General features: G+C 31.2%; 1 protein-coding gene across 7 annotated transcripts in view; it reads right to left on the bottom strand.

The window, feature by feature from the left end:
- The window catches only part of LOC119831091, an 86,928-nt gene that overhangs the window by 46,146 nt on the left and 15,246 nt on the right, over nucleotides 1–25,536 (bottom strand). For all 7 annotated transcript variants that reach the window (XM_038354344.1, XM_038354342.1, XM_038354345.1 and 4 more), the window contains exons 3-4: nucleotides 23,210–23,318; nucleotides 2,126–2,348 (exon numbers count right to left, since the gene is read on the bottom strand). In XM_038354344.1, the coding sequence (XP_038210272.1) occupies nucleotides 2,126–2,348; nucleotides 23,210–23,318 (332 nt within the window). The remainder of the gene's footprint in view (nucleotides 1–2,125; nucleotides 2,349–23,209; nucleotides 23,319–25,536) is intronic.

Raw genomic sequence — 25,536 nt, 5'->3', positions numbered from 1 at the left:
TCATATTTTGTGTAAATAGTAATCCTTAGACAGCAGCCAATTTGTTGTTATTGTTTTACATTGGTGTATAGTCATTCATCATTCATCATCATTTATTTCTTATAGATACACACCATAGATTAGCATACACTGTAACTCGTTCTGTCATAAAAATGAATCATTTGTTACCTAAATCACATGAGTAGCTTCTCTGCAGGGGTTACACAATCGGAGCCTTTTCGGAAATTGGGTTACTATCCAATTTTCTTATTTCGAAATATCGTTACAAATGTCATGTAAGAGGGATTCGTTCGTATTAGGTCCTTTTTGCAAACGTTGCTAATGAATATGAATATAGCCTAGGGAGTGATGAACGTAAGTATTTAGTGGTAGTAAATAGTAGTATAATCATTTATTGCATTTAAATTACAAAAGAAGTGTAGTTAAAAAAATGTAAGTAACTACCATAGGATTCTAAAAGTTAACAGTTTAATCGATTTGTGGGTTAAATACGAAATTAGAAGATTTGGGACGTAGAAAAGCTAAAAAACAATTCGCTTAGAAGATTGATGCGATTTGTCTGAAATAATAAATGTATGCGATTTATTTTGTAACACATTGTCCTATACGACCCTTTGCCTAACTGCGGGGCCAAGGGACTTAACAAATTGTTTAAAAATAGCTGTGCCTCGAGGTTATCATTGATATAATTCCATTTATAATCTGTATTTCTAAAGATACCATATAACATAGAAAATGTATCATAGACATTAAACGAATAGAATGATGATAAAGGCGATGTAAATAGGTATTTGAGACTTACACTTTAAATACAAAAGTTTCAGCAATTTCACGGATAATAATAATAATTCATTAATGGAGGCCTAGTAAATAGCTAAAGTAGTTAAGCCACAAACCCCAATAGACCCTCATTCACACAAAATATTTGATACCAAAAGGCGTATGAACTAGTTAAACTTTCACTTTGACTACAGTTCCAAACAGTTCTCTTCAATTAACCCTATATTTTGCAAAAAACTCTTAATTTGAAATTATTTAAGCGTAAAGTTTTTAATTACATGTTCCGTTTATAAGATTTTTTGTGTGGACCATTACTATAAATTTCAAACAATAATTATCTAGCAGCAAACTATTCCTTATTTGTGAACTGATAATATCCTATCGTTGCCGAGTTATTACCATAATATCTGAAAGTACTCCATAATATCTGAAAACAGCCAGTGACCAGTGAAAAAGATTTTTCAGTCATTAGCATCCATCATAGATGAAATAGCAAAGATCTCTCACACCAGCTTAACTGGCTCAAATGTTTAAAGCAAGTATTTATTTATTTATTCTTACAATTAATTAAAAGAATATAGAAAATGATACAACACATAAATAAAAAACCGAAACTTCGCATTTAATTTGAGGGAAGTTTTGAGGCATTTCATGTTACGTTCATTGATTTTATTGGTTGACTTCTGGGTTAAACTCAACTAGAGAGTAATCACTTATCGCACTAAAAGCCAGCACTCTAGCTCCGTATCATTACTTTAACGGTGTATAGCTATTATTGTTACATATTGTGAATGGGACTTTGATCGCGGAAGAAATGTTAAACTCCTTGGAAATGTATCGTGAACAAAAGGCATGTTTCTTTTTTGTTCATGGGATGTTGTTATGAAATATGAACATATCAACTTTTCAAAACCTTAACCAATTCAGCATGTAATCATTTTCCATATATATACTTCACTTAAGGCTAGTACCCCATAATATACTAAAATGCGTTCAGAAGTATTATATTTAATTTTTTGTGTTTCTTCATCTAATCATTTGTTTTTTACGTTAAAGTTTGGTGTTATAATATATAGTGTCATATTTCATAGTTATGCAAAGTCATCAAAATTTTCAGTAACGAAAAACGTTTTGTAAGGAACATAGGCTTTTGTGACAACAATATTATTTAAACAACGGACTTATGTAATAGAAGTTTATATTATATGCCTACATTTTTCAATTATTATGAAAGATCCTTTAAATGCACAATACATGTGACACAAAACAATAATAGTTGTGTTTGTACACAAAACACTCTGTCGAGTACACGTATATCAACTATTATTGTTTTTAACAAAAGTACCTTGTTAAGTTGATCGTCCGCTTTTCCAAGGATGACCTCGCAGCCTTCACGATGCGCGAACAGTTTTCTAGCTTGCACTTTCATGTGGAACGTTTTCTCCACAAGAGGTGTGGCAACGGATCTTTCGAGGGATGTTGAAGCGTTGCTGAAGCCAACCACGTCAGCCTCCACTTCTTGGAGGAACGTCTCCCACGTGTGAAATAACGATGATGGACATGAGGCCCTGGAACAAAGGACATGTTCAATTTATTTATTATATTTCATTGCACTGATGGTTCACGGAAAATACTCATAAATAACATTTTCTAATATTGGTTCACTAACGAAAGAGGCGTAGAAAGGTGGGAATTTTAGAGAAAAGTAGAGGAAAGTAGTGATAGGAAGCTTTTCAATACTTCTTTGTCTATTATAGATATAAAAATATATCAAAAAATATAATTTAATCACTATTCAAGTATTTGTGCACATGTATGATTCAATTAATTTCTTCCAGAAGTATCATGCAACAACCTCTATGAAAATCGTGATAAAGTTTAGGATACACAAAATATATAACATAATCCACATATTCAATGAGCTCGCACGTTGAAAGCTACGGTTCATTATACGACGTAGCTACGGAGTGTAAACGACACATAAGAGTCGAGATGCATCCAATTATTGCTGTTTTGCTCCCACTTTCATACAGATGTTAATGTTGTCTAAATCTTGTTCTGCATGTTAATTTAAATTTCGGATTACTTCTAGATGGATAATCAAATAAAATTACTAATTGTTATTATATCATTTGCATGTTATACATTTAAAATATTTACTTCATTCTTAAATTTTGTGAGATATTTTGCCAATATATCCTAGAAGCGATATTGCAGTTTCACCAGATGTTCACCATGTGCCGTTGGTTAAATATTCACAAATTTATAATTGTGTTCAAGACTCATAGTACAATAGTTCATCAAGTATTGGTCGTTTTGAAAATCTTTGGAGGAGGCCTATGTCCAACAGTGGACGACCTAAAAGGCTGTAACGACGAATATAAAAGAGTTTCCTCTATATAGTATAGTATATGTTACTTATAATATTCATATTTATATTATGAGTGTGTTTACAGTAAACATCACTGGATCCAACAGGATTTTTCAGTAAATAAAACCTATTCAAGATTTTCGGGCCTTCAATAATATTTCAATCTCTCAATTACAGTAAATAGAAAATGTTTACTTTCATATTAATGTAAGGTTGACAATAATAACGGGGATATGAATGTATTATAAATACGAGAGAAGAAAATTGTGATGTCATTGCAATGTCAAAGTTTTAATATTGAATTAGTAGTAGTTTACCTACTAGTAGTATTGATAATTTTCTATAAAATTTATAGTAAGCTTTGCTTTCAATTTTATAGTGAGATAATGAATAATTTATCTCCATTGGTTACATAATTCGTTATATGCTAGTAAAAATAAAATAAGTGCCACCTAGTTTTAAGTTCTGTATTCATAAAATTAACGAATAAAATCTGATAACATGGTTTTTAAATATTTGTGAAAGTCTATATTTTACACTTTTTTATATACACTCACAACCTGACCACAGATTATCAAACAAAGACAACCTTAAATTTCTTCGAAGGCATATTCTATAACTTCAATATTTCCAATTTCATTTTAGGTACTAAGCTATGAATCGATTACTGTAGTCATTACCGATGGAAATCTTCTTATAAAAGCGATAATTTACAATGAATCGAATCTCATTTAAACTTTCTTCGACGTCGAACTGTGTATTAATTCTGATGAATGATTTTAACACTAACTTGAGTTCGTTATTGAACGCCCTGACCATAATTGCCAATTAGTCAATCGAAGGAAATATACGTTCAGGAATTCGGCTTTGAGAGCCTGATTAGTCGCCGGATCCGCCCAGGTTGTGCTGGGTGAAAAACAAAATAAAAATTATGATGAAAGATTTTCCTGAGCAATTAGTTTCGAGTATATCTTACAAACAATTTAGAATAGAAGCATAGTTGAAATATATGGGTCCGACCACTCTCCAACGAATCGAATATTTCGTGTGATGGAGTGTGTGAGTAATAGAATAGATACCACTTGTGTTTGCATATTGACTAGTGCAATTTAACCTATGGAGCTAGCTAGCTAGTATTTTCAGTTTATTGAAATACTACCTTCTGGAGGGATTTAGTACTAAAGGTAAAGGAAAAGATTGGCAGTCTTGGTCTAAAAATCTAATAACATTCCATTCTTTCTCATCGTATTATATCCGAGAATTTTCTATGTCCTTTCTCGGGTCTTAAACTATATCTGTGCAAAATTTAAAAAAGATCGATTCAGTGGTTTAAGCGTTAACAAAAGATACTATGAATTGGGGTTATTATGAGATAAAACCGGCGTAGTAGGTATTCATCATAATTTTGGAATTTTTTATGATAATTTGAGGTAAATCTGTAAATTTATCACCGCATCGTCGCGTCACCTTATGCTTCTACTGACATAAAACGCCAGTAAAGTCGATTAAAATTTTCTGCAAGCTGGAAAAGTTTAATAAAAGTATTTTCTTTTATTTTGTTTTTACACGAGTATCCGCTGTAAGTCGCCTTTTCAAAAGGTTTAATCAGTTTTATTGCTTGTTAAACGCTCACACTTTTAAAAATAAAATTCATTGAAAGATAAAAGCACGACTGAGTTCGAAGCTGAATGATACTATAGACATGTACATGACTATTATTTTATTTAATTTTTATAGTATAGGTTCAGCTTATATATATGATTCTTAAGGTGTCTCTTCTAAGCATGCAGGCTGCATTTAGAGATCATTTCAGATTTTCTTTTGTATAAATACGAAGTTGATTCTTTTGTAATCAGGAAAAATATTACCCAATTTCTGAGTAAGCTGTGACATCTTAAAGGTTGGGAAAAAACATTTTACGAAATACGTAATATTTTTATTTAATAAGTAATAAAATCCACAAACTAAACAGGAAGAAAACAGAGTGATCAGAAACGCGATCCGTTATTTACCATTCTCTTAATCTAATGTATGTGTTCGAAACTGTTGTTTTAACAAATAGTTGTAATCCGTAAACATGCTTTTCAAATGGGTCGTGGTTTGTGCACATGGCCTAAATAAATATTCTTCCATACACACTCATTAAGTTGGCGTAATCCTATCGCGAATTCAATTTAGGCCGACGCTTTAATCCTTCTTACCCTATTAAAATTATTGAAGAAAAATACATCTTTGTTTTGAAGTGCGCAGTACTTATTGGTTTGTTGTTTTAGTGAAAAAGGTTCGCAAACCTTTCTTTGTGAATAAAAATGTGTTCTATCACGTTATAAATAAAATCCATTTAGATCCGCGCGGATGCTCTAATAGACGTACCACAATTTCGTCCCTTAACTACAATCTGGGAGGTAATTATTACCAGTCGTGATAATCCCAAAGTGATAATCTGAAGGCAATTTCCTAAGTAGGCAATTTGGTTTCATGAATAGTTCTCCGGTGCCCCCAGGCGGTCGGGGTCGGTGATCACTGATTAGTTTCGGTGCCTACGGTCACATCGCTCTACATTACGTGCTAACTACGGACCTGTCAGGAAGATTGATAGTTTACAAAACGTATGGTGACCTAACACATCGTGCGACCACTTTTCAGCGGGTCATTGACTCACCATTTATTAATATATAGCAATTATTAATAGACAGTTATTATAGCGCTGTAATACATTGTGTAAATACAACAAAAAAAACGCGCATTAATAATAGTATTAACTATCTTATCTCACTCGCTCGTATACAGAGTACATGTGAGAAAATTATTTAATCCTGGCGATACTAATCAAGTAAAGTATTGTAGTGTCACCTATATTTGATAAGTATAAAAAGTTTCCATTAAAGAGGTCAAAATCATGACTAAACAAGTCGCATACACATAATCATACACGTGATGCTAATTTAAGCGTGTTTAAAATATTATAATAATTAAACTGTATGTACTATACCTTGCACCTCAAAATACTATGAAAATTAAAATAAATGTAAATCAGGTAAATGCGGAAATCAATAATTTCAGCTATCCATGCCATGTGTATATAAACACCTCAATTATCGATTTTTTGTAAGAAGTTATAATTATTAAGTATAGTTTATGAAAATATAAATAATAAATATTCTATACATACAAAATAAATTACTACACATATATCCATTATAGTTTAGGTAAATATAATGAATTCTATAACTATCAAATGTTGTACAAGAAATGATAATACATAATACATAAATATTTATAATACTTACAGCAACAAAAAATAAATCCAAGTTATTAACACGCTGAAAAAACTTCTCTTTGAAACGGAATTGAAATCCAATTTAGGATCTTTCCTGTAACTGACGTTAAAGTTCAACCTTAATCAAGAGTTCATTAAATGATCAAAAGTATGTGATAACCGACCACTTCGGCACGTTCAACGCTATATTATGGAGGGTTTTCATACCCACTTTATCAAATTACTTAATTGAGTGCACAATATACGTAGATTTAGAATGCCCGACTAATAATTTGGTATTTCATTACTTAATATGTTTTATAGGCCTAAACATAAGGTTTCTATGTAGCTGATTGTATTAATTTATTTTCAGTAACTTGAACGGGTTTTATGCGTGTGTAATTTTTTATTTTGACACTATCATCCCCCTATAAAATTTTTTTGTTTGTTTATTATTTATATTAATAAAAAGTCCCTGCAAAGACGAATGACACGTAGTAAAAACATATTGAACATAGGCCCTTAATGCTCGGTAGCAAAAATTAAATAAAGCTTTAAAACGTGAGTGAACAAATATAAATGGATTTGCGACTCGCTTATCTACACCGGATAATATGTAAAATCCCATCTCTTTGTCGGGGGCAGTTAAAACCCTCGTAATTTTATAACTTGCGGGCTTATAACATTTTCAGAAAACCTGTTTTAATTTGGGTAAATAAATTGAAGGAAATGCGTGATTGGGACAATATAATTTAAAAATTACATGTTTCCATATTAATTCATTAACTTTAATGTTAATGACAATTACTCATATAAAAGAAGTCATCGGTGTTAAAAAATCGACGATCGTTTCTTAAAATATATGGCAAATGGAATTACTCCACGTGAAGGCAATTTGTTAGATTTTCTTTACCATTGGATTTAAAGATTACGAATGCGAATAAGAAAAAGAAATCGACAGAAAGCATCAGAAATCACGTTATTCTCGTAATATTTGCAAATTTATATTTTTGGTATAAAATGAGTTCATAAATTGATTGAACCTTTACTAATGTATCATTAGACCTTTTCATTTACTCCAGCCTTAATTCAGGTTTATTACGGCCTTGCAATGGAACATTGAACATTAGCTAACTTTTAAAGCGTTAATAATAAAGGCGAATGATTTATATTGAAATATCACTTTATTGAAGAATCGTTATAGTATTATTTCTTTGCTTTTACTTGAATAAAATTTAACGGAGAACTACAGTTGATTAACGTTGGAGTTTTGCGAAATGAATTTAGAATCGAATTCAGGTACAGATGCTTCAAGATAATCGAAAACAACGAGGCGATATTGCACATAAAAATATAAAAATTATGCGTTTATTATTTGAATAGCGCCGTAAAGCGATGGATGTGGATGAATCCATCAAATTGAAAGCTTTTAACATTATTGACGATATTCAATTTTATAAATGTATGCTAACCGATATGGAGAAAGATAGGTACTTAGTTTACTATAATATACGCATGTAAACTTTATATCTATTATTAAAATAATATAGTAATAACATTGTTAATAATAACACATAAGCCTTTTCAGAAGAGCAGAATGAAGTTTATTGTAATATTTGAGTTTATAGAACTAAGCGGATTAGGACATCCCATTGTATAAGAAGAGAAAGGAATTGGTAGTATCTCGAAATAAGATGGATTAGCTTTGATGATTTGAAGGTGAATAGTTATAAAGAAGCGACTACTATACGAGAAGACTAGTGATATTATTGTGTTCTCGAATAAAGATATTTATACATAGTCTATATCTATTTTCAGCGACTTCTTCAGAATACACATATATATAGGTACAAACATTTTCTGATATTTCATTGGAAAATTTTGCACCAACAATTATTTATGCATAAAATGAATGAGCACCAAACTAAGATTGAAATATTCAACTTCATGGAGTTGATGGTAGGTATTTATATTTACCAATAAATTTCTCAAACATTTGGCAAATCAATTGAATATAGTACAGCAACAAATATGAGGGGATTCAAACAGCAATGCACGCAATAATTCCCAACAATTTAATGTGTGTGTGTATATTAATGACTCGATAAAGATCATTTATTAAATTCAAAGGATTTTCTTTTTTAATATGGACGTAATTATGTAAAACGCTTTTTAAGTTTAACAAACTATTATTTAATTGATCCTAAAAACAACACTTTCTAAAAACTAAACTTACAAAAATTTTTAAATCATTTAAAATGCCCTCTCTCATTCCTCATACATTTCATCAAAGTTTCCTTGTTCAAAAGAATTTACATATTGCGATTTATTTGAACTATCTCTCTACTAAGATATGCTGATAAGACAGACAGTACCACCACAAAATAGCAATGAACCTCAATATACCGTGGTTGCCCGCTTCAATTCACATTTAATGCAATAAACACTGTCAGAACATCGCTTAATGGACGATACATACATGATATGAGGAACATTAAGAGTAATTGACTTACTCCTATGTAGGCAGTTTTAATAATTGTGTGGTGTGGAATTCTCATCTATACTTCCACCATCAATCACTTCTTTATTTTTGTTTCCTCAAAAATATTCGTGAATCCATTTTCAGGATTAAATAAGTAATCTTGTCTAATCGGAAAATCTTATCTACTTCCACTTTCATAAACATTTATGAGAAAAGATTAAAAAGTATAAATTAGAAAATTGTGTTTTCGTTTTAAATTTCCTATCATTTGCATATAAATTTACCGTTATAACGTATTTTTTATTAGTTGTTAGAAACCTCGTAATCAATAGAACCTAAATATGATATAGGACGTTGAACTCTTCAAACAAAATACGAATAGTTTGTCGGTTTTACAAACGGCAGTGTACTTTAAATATTCACGCGGGCACGGAAAGTACTCCAGGCGCTTGTATCGATCTATAAAATTGTATGTGACTGTTCGAGGTTCCAATATTTTCATTCAATTAAGCGGCCGTGGTCTGTTTTATGTGTATTTTGGTATTTGTTGGTTACTAGATCAAATACGGAAGTTATTTATGTATTTCTGAGCATGTTATAATGAGTATTATGATATAAATATGTTGAGATATCTTATTTCCATGGTGAAAATAAAGACGCATGGAAAACAGGTTATAATTTATCGACAAAAAGTATAATTCAAATGTAGAGCTCTCTGGACTATAGTCTATGGCTTATAAATATAAATGATACGGTTAGGGAAGAATAGAAAAGAAAGCAACGTATATGAAGAGGACCCCTATATACCCTGGGTTCTACCGGGTCACGTAAGATTTCTCACCAAGGGTCAGTTATATATTCGATAAAACATTTTATAAGAAAACTTTCCTCCCAAGAAAGTCATAATTTATAGGATACCTGAGAAGTTTTCATTTATAGACAAACTTACGATAGGAAACCGGTTTCAGTGTTATTTCTTTAGTAAGATATTTGTATTGAAAATTTTGAAAAAATCTGAGATGCTTGAGAAAAGCTAAGATTATAATTAATCTAAAGAAAAACAATACAAAATCATCAAAACATACTTAGGTTATTTTAAATTTTTACGATTGTTATCGTTTGTTTGTTTAGCTTTATTTTAGTTTAAAATATGGTGAGTTCCAACAATAAAGGCATAATTTTTAGTGAAGTCAATTTAATATATGTATGTTTATATTATATGTGTGTGTGTTTGCGCCTAAAAACAACATCGTATCAATTTGATCACATTTTGTGGAACCGGATATTATGTTATTGGAGAAATTTATCACAAATGGGTACATGATACATATTATATGTACCTTATTAGACATATCACCAATTGATATTTTATAGCTAGTTAAACGATGTTTCGTGTTAGAATAAAAACAATTATCACACTGCATCTAAGAAAAACGTATTTTGAAAAGAAAGATAGATTATATAGCTTAATCATCACAAAAAAAATTAACACAAATTAAAATTACAAGCAAACTAAGGTAAGAAAAAACCGTCAAATTGAGAAGCTTATTCATTTCAAATATTATGGTATTACCACAGATAACATAATACAATACAGTATTGCTTATTGCTACAGCGATTTATCTGATATATAATCACTTAAACTTTGGGAGCGGGCAATCAGATGTTAACACTGATAGCCTTTTAAAAAATAAATATTTAACCTATAAAACTTGCGATGTTGATCAGAAATTCTCTTTTCCAGTAAAAATATTGATACAAGCTTTTACATTTAAACTCTATGTTTTATTTAAATCGTTTCGTGTATTTGATACTTGGATTACGAGTAATGCTTTATTTGTGTATTGTACTTTATCTCTAATAAGAATAATCTTTTTCATTTGAAAACGTTTCGAATTGACGTTACAACAAGAATTTATCAACTTGAATAGATCATATTATATCATATACAGTATTACCAAACACGAGGAAAATTTAAATAAAATATATGTCACCATGATAGAAATCAATCGTACTGTTTTCAACCGGCAACAAGTCGACAAAAGCACTTGCGTTTACGGGCATAGACCGACTTTATTTTATAAGTAAAACGTCTAAACACGCTCTAAATAACAAATAGTAATAGACATTCCAAAAAATGAAAAAAGGTCGCAGGCATTAAATTTTAATAACCGTGAATACTCTCTCCCTGGCTACACTACGGCTATACATTTTACAATATATTAAGAATTGCGTTATGGTGAGTCATATATCATAAAGTTGATATGAAAATCAAGGTACTGTTCAAGCCCGGGAGCATTAGTAGCAATTCAGGTGAAACGAAATTAGGTCGTCTGGGGTTTGTGAATATGGAATGGACGGGTGTAACCCACACTGGAAGGGAAGGATACTAATTCTGTAGTATGATGCAGGTCTTCGAAAACTAGCGTTAGACATCAAAACAAATGTTTGTCTCGTGGTTAGAATTTGAGACGAACTCTCACTGCATAACATGTTGCTTTTCTTTAATTGTTTTTTAGAGAATTTTTAAAGAAATACAGCATTAATGGTTTCTTAGTATATAAAACTGAAACTTTTATAGATTTCTTTTACAATAAAATTTGAATACACGCCCTGGTTCTTTTATGGTTGCTTTATCTTTATGTATATTTATGTAGTACTGAAAACATAATATTAATTATTAAATGTTTCATGATCTTCAAGGGCAAAGGCACACTTTATGTGGATATATAAAACCAACATTTGATATTCGCTACGTAAATTACTCAAAAAAGTAATTTCCTAATAGAAATTTACTTCAAAATTTTTATTATCTTTTAATATTGAGGAAAACACTACGACAATTTTGGTCGAACAAAAGTATGATTTAACAGTGTATATAATGACTACACCATTTGAAGGTAATTCGGGTCAAAGTTTATTGTGTTTATGCAGATTTATGCATGTATTAAGGTTGCACGAAAAAATAATTCCCCAGTGGGTGTATACATTGCAGTAATTAGCAAACTAATTAATCATAAATGTATGTTAGTTGGACGTGGAAATTGGTTATGATTATTGTTTTTTTTGTCGTGTAATTTCCATCTAATTACGTATGTGTAAGCGAGCTTCATAATGAAACGTAAAGAACTATATGCACATACTTTTTGCTACAACTTTGAATTGAAATAGAATAAATTTATATTACCTTGAAAATAAAATCGTATTTTTACAATCTCATTTACTTTGTTATTACTAGTAATACGTTAAACGAAATGTAATAAATAATTGTAATTATACATTTCGTTATTTCTAAAAAATAACTAAACTGCCTTGTTTTGTCGAATATCTAAGATCTAATTTAAATAGCAACAAGCACCAGCTGTTAAAACAAAAACGTTTTTTCATCAAAATCTGTTCGCCCGGTCGAAAGTTTTAGATGAGAAACCCCAAAAATATATACAGTATGTTTAACCTCGTCCTTTATGTGAAGTCGGTCGAAAATGGCGCTAAACATATAGTGCTGAAACCATGAGTTGGCTAAAGTCAGTAGCGGCAGGTAGTGACTTGAAACAAAAATGAAACAAGTGAGACCTAAATAAGAGACATACATCCGCATCTCGCATATTCGCCGAGAATTGAATTGATTACATTAATACATTTTTATATCAATAAACTTCATAACAAAACATCATTTCTTGAGGTTATTACCTCCACAGGTATAACCTGCACTACCTCTTTGTACCTTTTCCAGGTTGGAGGCACCTGATTATAATTTAGAGAATAATTTAGCGAATGAAAGTGTTTAAATGTTATTATTTTACTTGAAGCTGTGACATGATTAAGCTTTTAGGATCTGCGAGGTTACTTGATGATTTATAACGGGAGTAGGTAGTAAAAGGACATTATTTTCTACCTTTTTAGCATATTACACCTGATTTTATATCATAATGCGAAGACTTAGATTAAGTTTTAGATACTCTGTGTAGCGAAATAATGTATGTTTATTTTGCTTTTAAAATGAGATGTTGTTGTGTTATCTATAATTAATTAAGCTTTATTGTTTTAATATTATATGAATATTATTGTCTACTCACTCATGTCTTTAAATTATTATACAAATCTCGTTGTTTTTAAGCATTTTCCAGCCAATTGAAAAATGTGTGAATTTTACCAGCTGAGTTTGCTTTTAATTTGCTCTTATGTAATTAACAGAAAAAAGCCCCCGTCAGTGAGTCCTGGAATAGCTACTTCATTATATCTGGTTTGTGGTACATTCTTTTTTAAGCAAATAAACGATACGACGGGTTCTCGTAATATATAATGTTACAGCATAATATTTCGCTTGCAAAAAATACTTTATCACATTCACATTAAGTAATATTTTACAAAAGTATTGAAGAAATTCATAAATATCGAGTTGTTTCGAATTAAAGCAAGGTAGAAGTGGTTAAAAGCATATGTTATTATTTTATATTCTTTGTTAAAGCTTACCGCAAGGATGAAAGTACACATTTGATATTCTAATCAATAAGATTACACACGGTTTAAGCTTTCTGCGTTTGTGTTAACACCTCTTTTATGCATTGTTCTTTAAAATAATACGTAACAAATGTAGACTTGAAGCTTTTTTTGTATTTTTTTAGAATTAAATCTCTTAACATATGCCATACCACCATTTCGCTTTCCTCTTATGTTTTGTAGTTTTATAATTCGACACGTTCATCGTAAACAAGTTTAAAATTTAAATTAAAAGAGAATTTGTTTCTAAAAGACATGGATTACAAAAAAAGATCAATGACTCCATGCCAATATGTTTGTTATTTTGGACGGTAGGAGTAGTGAAATCTGGGGCAGCAATCGATTAACAAATCTAGTCATTACATATTGCGGTCAATAGAGCAAATTGTTTAGTCTATTAATCTGGAGACAGTTGATTACAGTTCAAGAATCAATTACTAGCGAATTCGGATTAATGCCTTCATCTATGACCATCAATTAGGTGTTTAGTATTAAACATATATAATAAATTTTCTACATGTACTAATAATTGTTGGATACGGAATAGTCGCTATATGAAATAGCATTTCTTTTTAAGTCCGTTCAGTAAGAAGATACGTCTTCTAAGTAGATAATTCCGTATTAGAGTAACATCGTTCCGTCTTTTTTTATGTCATAGTCGGCAATGGACCTAGTGGGTCGTCTGATGGTAAGCGCTACCACCGCCCATGAATGTTTTATGTATGATTCCCGACTTCAAATTGGAGCGAGCTGAAGAAAGGATTTACGAGATGAATAAAGGAAAAGACTGGGAAGGGTAAGGAAAAGGATATATTCGTCCGGCTCCCCCACTCACCGAACGGAACACAGCAGTATGCTATTTCACGCCGGTCTTATGTGGGGGTGTGGTAGTTGCCCAGTGCGAGCTGGCCCAATTCGTGTCGAAGCGTGCTCGACTACCACATACAAATCTATCTAATTAGAATCCTTTATTACAACTAAATCAGCAACGCTTTAAGCGATGTGGAGTCTGGAAGTCCATATACATTGCTTAACACTCCATACCAGTTCCAACATGTTTCATTAAAGACCGGCAATTTATTCACGACAGATTGTTAGATGTTTGTTTTAGGTTTGTTTTATCTATCTCCGCACACATTCTCATATGTTTACGTTTCAATTTAATTTCATTTTACAATAAGCACTAAATAATGAGCACTAAATATATATTAGCAGGTTACCCTGACTTCACCCGTGGTATATAGCCTATGCCATTCAGTGAAGATGCAGCTTTGTAATAATGCAAGAATTTCCCAAGAAACCACGGACGGATAGCTTGCATAATTTTAATCAAGGCTTTAACATAGTAATTTAGAAACGTAAAATAAATATAACTAGGAAGACCAGTAAAGTGGTAATACAGATAATTCTTCGTTTTTGATATTTTGGTTTCATCTCTATCGCTTATTTGTAATGGAGCTTACAAATAGATTCGCTATGAACTCTTTTCGAAACCCCAAAAAACATTTCAATTAACACATGTCTATTTCTATCTGCATCAAAATGCGTCCGTCAGTCATTTAAGTAGTTCGACTCTGGACGTGAGCCAATGTCCCAGAGACATGGTCAAATATCAAATAATCGTGTAGACGTTTTCTTGTTATATCGTTAAATATGTTTACTATGCCGTTCAACCGATAGTTTACGTATTTTTAATGTTTTTTTTTTTTGTAATACTTTCCCTCGCGTTGTGTTCAAGTGTTTCAAAATACATACCTATCTCGTATTATACATTCAGATTCAATGGAGAGATTCGTAAAATTCCGTTTCGTCGTCGCACACGAAATTCATTTTTAATGTAACGTTAAGTACGTGTCTACATTTCGATGTGAGTTAAGTGGTTTTCAGACTGCGAGCTATTTTTGTCGGGTACTCGGATGTAAAGGAGCAAGATCAAGATCAAATCACGGCGACAGCTGTTTAGGAGCTTCGTCGTCGTATTTCCCTCTCAACTGACACGCATCTGATTTATTACTACACTTGAAACGATCTTCTGATACATATCATTAACAGGGACCATGACACTATTAATATAGAAAGCTAATTCGTACGCTACTTCCTCTGTTTGTTTGCCAACTGGTTGAAAATAGTTGAAATATTTATATTTTGCAGGTGTGCGTGATTTTTAACAGTGTTTTGTAAGAGAGTTGTCAAACAATTATACTCAAACTTGAATATTTATTTATTTATCTTCAACAAACGCTTTTTAATTGTCATATCACAGAGAAATTTGCAAGAGATGTCAGTTAAGAGGAAAAGGAGTGTTTTTTGATATACTATAGCCTACCTATATCCATTGTACTGTTAAATGATACTTCTTCTTGGAAAGAAAATTTCTACAAGAAGTTTGAAGTATCGTTTGCTGTTGTTATGGGGCAATTAACTTGTTCATATTTTTATGTCTCCTCTTCACAGTATACTGAGCTTTTGAAAAGCAATTTGTTGTTAAATTTGTTTTAAACAACAAAATTGCATCGCAAATATAGGCCAAGTATTGCATTGTATGAAAAATAAAATGAAAACAGATTGCCTGTTTATATCTTCCTCAAAATGTTTTTTGAAATTTATTCATGAGTTTCATTTTATCGCATAATTTTTTCATTATATAAACTGATGATAGTATAAATCCGAGTTAAAACTTTAAATACGAATTTCAGAATTAAAAAATTTATTGAATTGCGGATAACAATGGAGAGTTTGCGTCGCAGATATAAGAGTAGAAACCACCAAGGTCATGCATATAAATTAGTACATTATAGATCTCTAGAACCTGATATAAATAGACCAATTGACGTACGTATATAATAGCAAAACAATTGCAACCGTAAACATCATTTATAATATAACGAGATGGCTAAGAGTTGTTATTTATAAGACTTTCGTCTATGTCTAATACATATAGCCGAAGAAATTCTAGTAAATAAAGTATTTGCTGCTGATCTTCTACGGGAAATTGGCACTTGATGCGAGTATCTTAATGGATCGTAAAGACGAGAAATAGATTAAGTATTGTGCAATTTTGGATTCGCAAATATATTGCCTTTGTAATCGTAATCTAATTAGCATGTTTGACATAATATTGTAGTTGTATAAATTGTATTAAAGATCAAAGGCCACAACCACAAACTAATTAACGATGTCTCACATTTCTAAATTCGAATGCTTTGTGTAGTCGGATAACTTCCAATTTAAACATTGTGAATTAAATTCAATGTTCGCCTCGATATTATTTATATCATAATTTTCGTAATAAGAAAATTGGTATAAGTTTGCAGCTTGTATTTCTTTTTAACTAATAGGATTTCACTGTATTACAATATAATTTGGATTCAAAGTGTAGTTTATCTGAAGTTTGGGCCTTTAAATATTAATTAAATGAAGATAAATTGTTGTTATTCGATGTTCTCGTCTTTGTTAAAAAGAAATAGCCATAAAATTGAAATACTGTTGTACTTCTTATCACATTTATTACACAGACATTATGAACGGTTAATTATATTACCTATTATAACATTTTATGAAGAAAAATTCGAAAAATTAGAAAAACAAAATTTCATCGGCATCATTACTTATTTTTAACCTGCTTTTATTAGCTTCACCTGTATGTTTATATGTAATCAACTATCATTAACTCGATTGGACTCACTTTAAACGGTCAAATTTAATTCCAACCTTGTGTATTTATCAAGGATTGGTGACAATACAATGATTTCATGAGCTTATTTTAAAATGCTGATAAAAGGATCGCCAGGATTAAATAATTTCATTAGGTTTACTCTATATAAGACTGTGACTATATTTCAAGTGACTAATAGTCAAGAAATAGTCAAGAGACTATATTTTGACTTTGATTTTTTTACAAGGTCATTAATTAATGTATTAATTGCTCGGTACTATTATTTCATATCCATAAGTATTAATTTACTAGAAAGCCAAAGGTTTCCGATACTTTCCAACCCTCGGTCAATCTGGACGAAAAAAAACCTACTTCAAAATACATGTGACGCGTAAGAGCAACGTATTTTTGACGGTTCTAAATATTACTCACTGCAACCACATCTTTAAAATTAATTTAACTCAATCGATTATTATTGGAAGAAAGACCTAATATAGAAGATATTATATTCCTGCGTTAAAACGTAAAATAAAATGTCGTGAATATTAATAGCGGTATGATTGGAAATTTATACTTACATAAAGAAAATTTCTGATACGAATTTACATATTGTGTGTGTTAAAAGATTTATATTTCACACGAGTAATACGGTTTGCCTTCACTAATTTCATTCATCAGGTTCGTACATCTATTCTTTTAATAGTAAGTTGTATTTGCATACATAATATCTTCAAATAATTAAAATTCTGAATATCAAAAAGATCCTCAAAAAATGTTGTACACGCAAATAAAACGCAATAAATTAACGTGCCCTAACCTTGTGAAAAGTGAAGTCCCATGTCCCCTTCTGGGGTTTGGGGCAGATGATATACATATTATGTTTCAATAATTGATTTTCTTAATGGACAAATAGGATTCTCCTATTTCCTAACTATCCTACCTCCTCTCCCGTTTTTACACTTACCCGTTAACCACTGAACCAAGGAGGCGGTCCCTTACCTTGTACCATATAATATTTTAACAGTTCCTCAAGGTTTCCCTTTATGGAAATAGGCTGAACTCTCTTCATGAATTTAGACAACAAATTCATATATAATGCAAGTTGGTCGGTTGATTCTACCTATAACAATGTAATGGACCACGTTTCGCTGTTTCGAAATACAGAACAAAGCCTAAAGTTAGCTGCTTAAAAATTGATGACGCAACGCCTGACTTTTTATTTGTCAGCCTCAAGGTGACCGTAAATAATTTATTAAAGCTATTTTTGCTGAAATAAGCCGACAAAGCTCTTTGCAACCATAATACATTTAATAATTTTTCACTCGGCTCAGGTGCTCGCAAGCTGATTTATTTTTGTGATCTTAGATAGATCTATCGTATAATATTAAATTTTCATTGACGATGTGAGGTTAGACGTATTGACTGATAAACGTACCTGGCACACTAATTACATACAGTAAAATATCACTCGTATGGCACAGAACACTAATAGTAATATTAATAACGAATAAAAAAACTCGTGCAGTTTTATTACTTCTAAAATGGTAGTAAAATTTAATTTATATGAAACATAATTATTAAATAGTATGTCGAACCAAAAATAAACACGTAGGGTTGAAGCTTTAGTGATAAAAATCACTAAAATAATCATGGATTCACACACATATAAAAATAATAAACAATAGAATTCAAAACAGAATTTATTATCAATTTTTTTTTTTTTTTTTTTTATGTCATAGCGGGCAGCTGAGCTGGTGGTTCGCCTGATGGTGAGCGATCACCACCGCCCATAAACATTCGCAAAAGTAGTACCTCTGTGAATGCGCTGTCCGCTTTTATGGGGTAAGGGAAAAGGAATGGATTAACGACTGGAAAGAAGGAATGGACTGAGACGGGTGAGGAAAAGGAAACGGGCCTCCGGCTCCCCCACTCACCGTACGAAACACAGTGGCATGCCACTATTTCACGCCGGTTTTCTGTGGGGGTGTGGTACTTCCCCGGTGCGAGCTGGCCCAATTCGTGCCGAAGCGTGCTCGACTCCCACAATAAATATATAGATAGATTCAAATATTATTTAAACACCTGCGGTTGCCCTCATCATTTCTTTCACCTACATAATTATCTTTTTGATTACTCGATATTATTAAAATTTCTAATATTGTAGATGCGTAACTCTGTCAGTTTCTCTATTTTTATATCTTTCCCGTTCAACTCTAAACCCTGAATCAATTTCGTCCAAATATAGTTTGAGGCCTGACCTTTTGACTATGCGAAGCCCCGGGCTTCTAAGCTATGTATATCTTTAATTACATATGGAAAGTCAACATCTGGACGGCAAACAAATCGATACATACAAATTGTGTCTTCTCAAATCTAAAAACTGGATAGCGTAATTGGATTCGAAGAAATTGGATTGAGCGAGTCAAGATGAGGATGGGAAATTGCATTGAGCTACGTAATATTATATTCGCTTTTAATGTACAAGTAGTTTCCATGAAACGAAAGTGGTTCAACTTGATGCCACTATTTTAACGACACAAATTAAATTCAGCATATTTGATATCATCGATGGAATCTCAAAGGACTACACATAACACTAAAGGTTTTTTAATGCAGAGGTGCATTTCATTTTAACTATATGATGACAGACATGATCTCTGAAATTCACTTCTTACTTGAAGAGAAATAAAAAACTATTAAATAAAGCAAGGTGTAAGATGACTTTTATTTGATTTCAAACAAATATGTGAATGCGTGCGTGAGATCCTTCTTATACCGTCTAGGTTTCAGTGCCAAGGAGACAATATAAGACATATCAGTTCTCTAAGCTGTGTAGAGCTGCTTTGATAAATCTTTTTTGTTTGTTCCCTAGCTTTATTCGGTAATACAGTAGAATGTTCAAAAAATTGCCACAGTGTATGATGATTTTTTATCATTTATCGATACTTACAAAACATTTACAATTATGAAGATATTTTGAGTGCTTACTCTGTCAATTACTTTAATGATTACTACTTGTATATTTTAAACATTGAGATCTCCCGCTGTACAATAAATACGTGAATACAAATATAAAATAAACTTTCCCATTATGCAATTAAATATCGATCAAGTGCGAGTCAGACTCGCAACACTTAGAAATAAGCAATAAAAATTGGTCGCCCATCCAATTTATGACCATGCCTACTGTTGCTTAACTTAAATTTTTAAGTATTCGTTGTTATAGCAGTAACATAAACAACATGTCTGAAAATTCCAACTCTTCCACATCGGACATCGAATCTTAGTATACCCCATGTACCAAACCCTAAAATAGGGAAAATACATATATCTCTCAAAAGCTTGCTCGTATTTGCTCGTAAAGACAATACATTAGTGAAACAGATGTGAAATGCAATGACACAACCTTCAAAGGGAACGGGACTCCATCGTTACCATGAAACGGGAGTAATTTTATATTGTAACGTCAATCAAGCATTTTGTTGTGCAAATTCTATGAATATGCATACTCATTGAATTTGTACAACAAAAAGGTTCACTACACCTCAGTTAAAACGAATAATATTTTGGTAAAAAGCAAAAAGAGTCTGCCGAGGACCATGTCATAAAATATCTACTTAAATATATAAATAGTCTGTTGACATTAGACATCCATGCTTTAAAGTTTAAACCTCGCTTTTGTTTGAATTTCAACTAAAATTATGCTGAACTAGAAATGGAGTATTACTTGAGAATAATCTTGTACAAAACTTGTAGATGAGGGCAAGTGCAGCACTTCAATGTTTGAACCGAATACTAATGTTATAAGACTCTTCACTTTTAAATAAATTTAAATAAAGTTCATTAATTTTAAGTAACGTATCAGTAATTTTAAATATTATACAACGCTAAGGCCTAAAGAACTAGCGGTTCGCCCCGGCTTCGTCCGTGTTACTTATTATACAGACTAGCCTACAGTACTCAGGGATCAAATACCTATATATCCAATGTCGAAATAATAATTGAAATCGGTATAGTAGTTCAAAAGATTAGCACGTTCAAACAAACAAATTCTTCGCCATTATAAGAGTATAGAAATAGATTAAGATTAAATTGTTTCTTAAAATTAACCAGGAATGAAAAAGTTTTTCGAAATGAGACATCTGCCAGTCACGTGATAATTGAAAAGAGAGTAAACATTTTTCAAAGTATCGGAATGTTTGGAGTTATGAAATTTAATTTTTAATTATAATTTGCTCAACATAACACAGTTCATAAAAAAGCAGTGGTGGCTCAGTGGTGAGAACCTCGGACTTCAAAATTGATAAATCGGGGTTCGAGATCGGGCGAGCGTGCATTAAATAAATTGATTTTTCAATTTATCTGCACATGTGAAAAAAAATATCATGAGGAAACCGGCATGTCCAAAAATCAAAGTTCGATGACATGTGACATCTGCCAACCCGCACTTGGCCAGCGTGGTGGATTATGGCCTGAACCCTCATAGGAGGCCTGTGTCCCAGCAGTGGGAACATATATGGGCTGATAATGATGAACATAGTTCAGTTTTGAACAAACTCACCCATTTTAGCTGGATGGGAATGTTTGTAACTTTCAATGTGAATTGACTGGACTATATGATGGATTATAAATATGAAAAATTGTTGCTCTTCAAATGTGAATAATCAGTGATAGTTTTTATTATTTGATATCCCTCATTATCCCTCTGTTGAGTTTTTATAAAGAAGTACTAGCTGAATCGGCATACGCTGTTCTGTCTGACTTATCATTTAGGGGTATAAAAAATGTTGCCCGATTCTCAGATACCCGATATGCACACAGAATATCGTCATAACTTTGATTTGGATGTAGGTATTGGAGGGAAATGGTAAAGTATTGTTATCTGTTAGATTTCATAGTTTTGTTTTATTTTATCCTGCATAAAATGTGGTGAATATAAGTTGAACCTTAATCTAAATTGAAAACTAAACTGGGAGACCTTTTGTAGACAGTTTTATTAAAAACTGCAAACAAAGCAAAGAAAATTTTCAGCAAGCAATTAACTTTAAATTTTCTCCTGTTATAACACATTTAATAACTATTAGTAGATGTGTGTGTTTGTGTGTGTGTGCGTGTGTGTTTTAATTTAAGAAAGTGTCAACGACATTTTTTTACAATTTGAAATTGTTTTTCATTATTTTAGTTGGAGATTTAAATTGTATTTGCCTAATTGCACAATTTCTCTGTCATGTACAATAATCTGCGAGCCCATAATCAAACTATGATATAAAATATGTCGTGTATTATGATATTTTTTATTTAAGAACTAACAGACATGAAATACTTTCAATGTTATTTCATGGATATTAACAAAGTACGTAGGTTTCCTATGCAGTGCAGGGTTACAGTTTGTATACAATGTTTTATTAGACAGAAACGATTCAGTTGGATGCATAATGTCCCAAACATTATATCCCAACTAAACACACGAACCTCAGAAACTACTGGACCGATTTCAAAAATTCTATCACCGTTGGAAATTAATGTGATTTCTGAATGTTATAGGCAATATTATATGTACCGCAGGCGAAGCCGGGGCGGAGCGCTAGTCATACAGTTGGTTAGAGAATATGTTGAAAACTATTTTTTGTAGCCCTAGGTGTGGTGTCCTGGTAGATCCACCATCTGATTTAGTACATTAGTTTTTCACAGCTGACGTGAGTAAAAATAAATAAAAAATTGATTGAATTGTGTATATTTATGATACTAATTACAAATAATTTTTTATTTACTAAATATGATGTACGTATGATAAAAATATTTTTTTATTTATTAAATCTGAGTTTCTTCTAATTGACTATTAATTCACAGAAAAGATTTTTCGTAGAAGAAGAGGGTTGTATATAACGTGAATTTATCAAGAATAATTGATTTAGCTAGAATCCGGTATAAGCTAAATCATACCGTAATTAAAAAACATAAATATTGGAATTATAAGTATTTAATCTCAAAATTTGGACCACTGTTAATTAATTGAGTGATAAAATCACGAAGAGTCGCCAAAAAAGGTGGCGAAAACTGAACTTTTAAATGGAGCTTGATTGATAATAAGCAATCTTTTTCAATTAACTCCCGTCGCGAACAGACAATTTGATTAATAGAAAGAGGAAATTACAATGTTACCTTTCTTTGCGAAGTTCACTGTTTCTCTTGCGAAAATTCGCGACGAGCACCTGTAGTTCAGCCGAGTGTCGTTCATACACCTGCGACAATTGCGTCGTAAAGTCAGCGACTGGAACAAAAGATAGACATTAAATTCATGTTAATTCGAAACTCTTAACTAAAATTTTGGAGAGCAAACTTTGCATTTTATATACTGTCATGCTTAATGGGAACCGATGCATAATACAGACTTGCTTGTATCCTAAGTAACTAAGATAATCTATAGGTATAAGCAAATTTTGTTCAGTAGCCACTTGCCACGCCATTTTAACCTTAAATTACCTAATAATCAGTAAGGTAATAAAATAAAAATTGTTAAATCGATCGTACGGTTCTTTAGTTAAGCCGTAACAAACAAAAAAATATTTATATAATAAGTTTATTTTGAAATGTATATATTTGTTGTACCTAGAGAAATTTGAGAGACCGTATAAATTTTCCAAAGAAGTTCAAGATAAAAATACAATTTAAGGAGTATCTTATGTTCAGGCCAATAAGAATCTGTAAAGATCTTGTAAACTATAATTGTAGGTAGGTAACGGGGAGACGTCGAACAAGAGGTCACGTGAAAAATACATTCTGTATAGCTCTTCAACCACAAGTATTCAAGGGTCGTCGGAATTTTATTATAACATGAGCATACATAAAACTATTTCAAGATGTTTTCTGGTATCTTCCTATTGTAATACAAGGGCTAACTTCTAATACAGTGCTACACATTGTGCTTTATTTTTTGTAGATTAGATTGCTCCTTCCATAATTTGATGAGGTTACAAGAATACCTAACATGATAAGCTAATTCTTAATAGGTATTTCCTTTCCACATAATATGTATTTTATTCAATATTTGTATTATATATCATAAGAATTCAAACTCTAAAAAATGTTCCAAATATTTTATGTTATGTGTAAGTCCGAAAATATTTCTCATTTAATAGTTTATAAAATAAATAAATTAACGAATAAAATGAAATATGCAAAAGATAAAAGTGCAAATAAGTGTAGGCGTCAGAGTCAAGTTTCGACACAAATGAACTGTTTCTCAGAGGAATTTATAAAGTAGAATCAAAGAATGGGTACTAACTTTTACTAAAAGCGTCTATTTATAAAACGAATGCACAAAGTCTCTATTTTAGTCTAATGACTTCTTGGAAAGGTTTTAATATTATGGAACTTCATTGAATAGTTCAACCTTTTGAAATTTGCTGGCTGTGAGCTTTGGAATTGTTAGACATTATTACTAGAAAATTTCTAATTCAATTTGATCCAACGACAATGATGTTTTGTGAACTTCGCTCGCAATCACTGCTTCGTGAATGTCTGAATCGAATGTTATTAATATAATATAAATTGTAGGATGCAAGTGTTAGATATTAGCATCTAAAATAAATTGTATATTATACGTATATTTATATATTTATATTTAAAAACACAAAGCAATAAATAGTAAATAGATTAATAACTTCAGCTTACTATAAATTTATAGAAATAATAAATATCTTCTCATAAATACCATGTGGTACCAGTTTTTATGGAATTTGTAATAAAACTAGTTTAAAATAAGTACAGAAAATAGTTATATTGATTTTTATTTTCGCTTTATTATTTATCCAAGCACAATCTACTAAGTGTTAAATCAATTATGAGATTGTATTAATAAAGAGTAATTCATTCATTTAGTCATAGAAATTAAATATATAACCGTTAAATAAATATATTATCGTCACTACCATAGATTGAATACAAAACGAAATATAATAATACTTAACTTCACCCACTTATAAGATGTTCTATCTCAATCCGACTTTTACAATTACCTAATAATAATCGATGTTTTGTACAATTTATTTCATTTAATAGTTTGTACATTACGAATTAATAGTTAATTCGTTATATTTATTATAATTTCACAAATTACAACAATTATTATATAATTACTACTATTTTATAACACAAGCATTAGCGAAATTGTATACACATTTACGATATTTAATAATTGGCTAGGATCCAATTTGATACATTGATAAATTCACTGGTCATCTATAAGAAACTCTCAAAAAAATCGTTAACTTTCTGATCTGAGTTATGAAATATACCCTAAGTATATTTATATTATAACGTTATGATTAGTGAACACTACAATTACCCATTTAAACAATAAGAAGATATAAGTACAGATTTAGCTCTCTAAAATAGCTTTTTTTTATATGTGATATAAAATACTGCCGACTGTGAGTCGGCAATGAAGATGGTGGGACGCCTGATGGTAAGCGCTACCACCGCCCATG

Source organism: Zerene cesonia, chromosome 13 (genome assembly GCF_012273895.1).
Source record: "Zerene cesonia ecotype Mississippi chromosome 13, Zerene_cesonia_1.1, whole genome shotgun sequence".
Lineage (NCBI taxonomy): Eukaryota > Metazoa > Arthropoda > Insecta > Lepidoptera > Pieridae > Zerene > Zerene cesonia.
This window is presented reverse-complemented; position numbering and strand designations above follow the sequence as displayed.